The 3,031-nt window shown below is 35.8% G+C and overlaps 1 protein-coding gene across 1 annotated transcript; it reads right to left on the bottom strand.

Moving 5' to 3' along the window:
- Positions 1-514: 514 nt before the first annotated feature.
- Positions 515-2,810, bottom strand: LOC110372739 (uncharacterized). The gene is made up of 3 exons (XM_021329694.3): positions 2,543-2,810; positions 1,976-2,206; positions 515-1,413 (listed from the first exon to the last, which is right to left on the bottom strand). Exons 1-3 carry the CDS (start codon positions 2,607-2,609, stop codon positions 1,163-1,165), a joined length of 549 nt encoding a protein of 182 aa, XP_021185369.3. The 5' UTR covers positions 2,610-2,810; the 3' UTR covers positions 515-1,162.
- Positions 2,811-3,031: the final 221 nt, after the last annotated feature.

Genomic DNA, 3,031 nt, shown 5'->3' with positions numbered 1-3,031 from the left:
TGATTTATAACCTAATGGCAATATGTTGAAAACGAGGCCGAGTTAGTAAATTAGATGACAATGTAAAAATAAGAAGGACAAGTCACAATAATTGATGACCTTTACTTAAAGCTTTCTATAGAATATTTGGTTATAAATATAAATAAAAAATATAAACAAAGGAATATTAGTTGGCGTTGTAAAAAAGAGGAATTCGTTTATTAGAGGCTATGTCATTTCCCCGTTGTTTTGTGGCTAGACTTACAATTTCCCATATTAAAAATATAACATAAAATATAATTACATTTTGACGACCTCTGTGGCGCAATGGTCACCAAGCCGGACTGCCGAATCTGAGGTCCCGGGTTCGATTCCCGGTTCGGTCGACATTTGTGTAATGAGCATGCTTGTTGACCGTGGTCTGGGTGTTACAATATGTATTTATAAATATGTATATGTGTAACTATATGTAGTTTATCAGTTGTGTTAGCACCCATGACACAAGTTAATTAATAACTTACCATGGGGCTAACCAACCGTGTGTGATAAGGTGTCCCGACATTATTTATTTTTTATTTACATTTAAAACAAAAAATTTCCAACATATCTTTGTTTTATAGAAATTACTTATTATAATAAAACAAAATAAACTAAAGTTTAAGCAATTAGACTCATTATTTAGCATAATTAACATCTTCTCTTAATAAAAGTCTAATGAAAATATCACCGCGTAAAATATAGCTTTATTATCAAATTGCCCATCTGTCATGTAGCAATATAATAATGCCCGTGCAATGTGATAAATAATGAAGTTAAGATAGTTATTAATCACTTGGCCCGATAAAGCTAGACATTATTCATAATGCTCGGGCATTATTTACAATGCATTAATCACATGGTCCATAACATATAGATTGAAAAGGTGTGTAGTTCTATTAATAGGTTAACATTATAGCATTGATTTACAGTAACATCTTAAAAAAAAAACAATAACGTATATAGCTGTCTTATTTAATTTTTCGAAAAAAAAAAGTTATTATTAACATACATATTATAACAAACATATTGATGGTAATCCATAGAACAGGAAAGAGCACACAAGTGGCGCGGGAGCGTGCGCAGGCGTATGCCAACCGCGCGATCAAGTGTTTCTTTTAAGAATCAATCATAATTACCTGCAATTTTAGCCAGCAGTTATAGTCTTTGGAACTTTCTCGCCATAATCCTCATCGGTCGTAGTAATTATTTCCGTAGTGTCAGTAGATTGTTCAGTGGTAGCTGAGGCAGTTATTTCTGTGGTAGTAGTAGTTGAGGCAGTTATTTCTGTGGTAGTAGTAGTTGTTACAGGGTTTATATTCTTGATTATTTGATTCAGCATAGAACTGATTTCCTGAAGTTGTCGATCATCCATTTCTTCTAATTTTGTTTTAAATGCTTTAATAGGAATGGTTGTATTAGAAGTAACAGTGAAACGAAATCTAGGCGGTGAGATTTTGAAATATTTACGATTAACTGGTCTACGATCTACTACTAAACTGGACATATTAATCCCCAAAATGAAGTGCGTTATTTGTTCAAATTGGCAATTTAAAGGTATTTTTAATCCATACCACGGAATACCCACTACATTATTCTAAAGTGCTTTTAACTTATTGTACTCTAGACGAAATTAGGAGAATGCAACTTAGCCTAGACAGAAAAAGTAAAATGATGACGATGATTAGCTGTTTTTCCCCACGGCGGCTGTTCTCGTACAATGAGGACAGCTAGCTGCGCAAGACATATTATAGAACACAAGCATTTGCGCAGGCGCAAGCATAGGTGCACTCCTTATTCCTTCACTATAGCCCGATGGGACGAAATCTGACTCTACCGGAGAGAGATCAGGCGCAGAACCGATATTAACGTGCCCTCCCATGCACGGGTGTATCAATCACCAACTCAAAGATTCCGGGCTGCTTTGCGAAACGAGTAAGATAGTCCTATATCAACTTACATTTTGTTGTTTCTGTAACATTTTCTTCGGTAGGCTCCGGAGTGACAGTATTCATTCTAAATATGCAGCTTAGGCTGCAAAGGTATTCGCTTTCGAACATATTGAGGTTTGGACATCCTCGCCACATTTGGATTGCGCATCGAGAACCTGGTTTGTAGTAGTAGAATACTGGTTTCGGGGGTAAGTGGCAGTCGCTGGCGTTAAAGGAAGCAAAGCAGTAGTCTGGAGGAACTGCAAGAAGATAAACTATTAGTTTATTGCATATGGTAGCTTGTAATTAGCAATATATCCCTGTTCATGCATGTCTATAATTTTTTTATTACCTTGTCTGTAAGCTTTCCTTAAAATAAAATCACATTAATCATAATTTCTATTTTGTATGAACTGTGTTTCAGCGAAAACGAATTCTTAATATTTGAACATTACTTTCACACCAGCGACGTGTTATCCAAAACCGGGCGTGCTTATAAGCGGGACACTTTCCGAGCGCCAAACATCGTCAACAAAGCCACACCCCTCGGGATACATGCCGGTGGGACAACTCTGTTAGAATAACGAAATACTTACCAGTCCATACTATCTTAAATGTTAATGAAATAACGAAATAATAATGGAGACACCACCAAAAAGTCATGCTGAAACTAACGTAGTACACTTATGACTGAACTGATTCTGTAATTCGGTAGTAAATGCTTTTGATTGCCAATTAGAAATATCATGATTTGAAATTGCTTTTTTATTATTTCAATTTGTGATTAAAGGCAATAAAAAGTTACGTAAAATTACGTAAAGGAGTTAATGAATCGTCCGGGAATCAAACCCGGGTCGCTCGCGAGGCAGGCGAGCATTCTACCATTGAACCACTGATGCTCGTATATATTGCAGCGAAATTATCGTTTTTTTCACAAGGCTATTACATAGAAAAGTCTGATGTTTTTAACAGTACTTGAGGGTTGCACTTCGACAGGTTATAGCCTGATATTAACGGTAACTATTTTAACTACTTTTAAATTGTTTTTAGGGTTCCATACCCAAAGGGTAAATCGGGACCCTATT

Source organism: Helicoverpa armigera, chromosome 9, assembly GCF_030705265.1.
Source record: "Helicoverpa armigera isolate CAAS_96S chromosome 9, ASM3070526v1, whole genome shotgun sequence".
Classification (NCBI taxonomy): domain Eukaryota; kingdom Metazoa; phylum Arthropoda; class Insecta; order Lepidoptera; family Noctuidae; genus Helicoverpa; species Helicoverpa armigera.
Note: the sequence above shows the minus strand (reverse complement) of the source record. Positions and strands in the feature narration are given on the sequence as shown.

Bases quoted from the DNA above. Each gene is read 5' to 3' on its own strand.
- LOC110372739 (XM_021329694.3), bottom strand. From the start codon at position 2,609: ATGACTTTTTGGTGGTGTCTCCATTATTATTTCGTTATTTCATTAACA. The intron at 2,207-2,542 runs GTAAGTATTTCG...ATCTTCTTGCAG, and splicing joins ATTTAAGATAGTATGGACTG to TTCCTCCAGACTACTGCTTT. The intron at 1,414-1,975 runs GTAAGTTGATAT...TTCCTATTAAAG, and splicing joins TGTTACAGAAACAACAAAAT to CATTTAAAACAAAATTAGAA.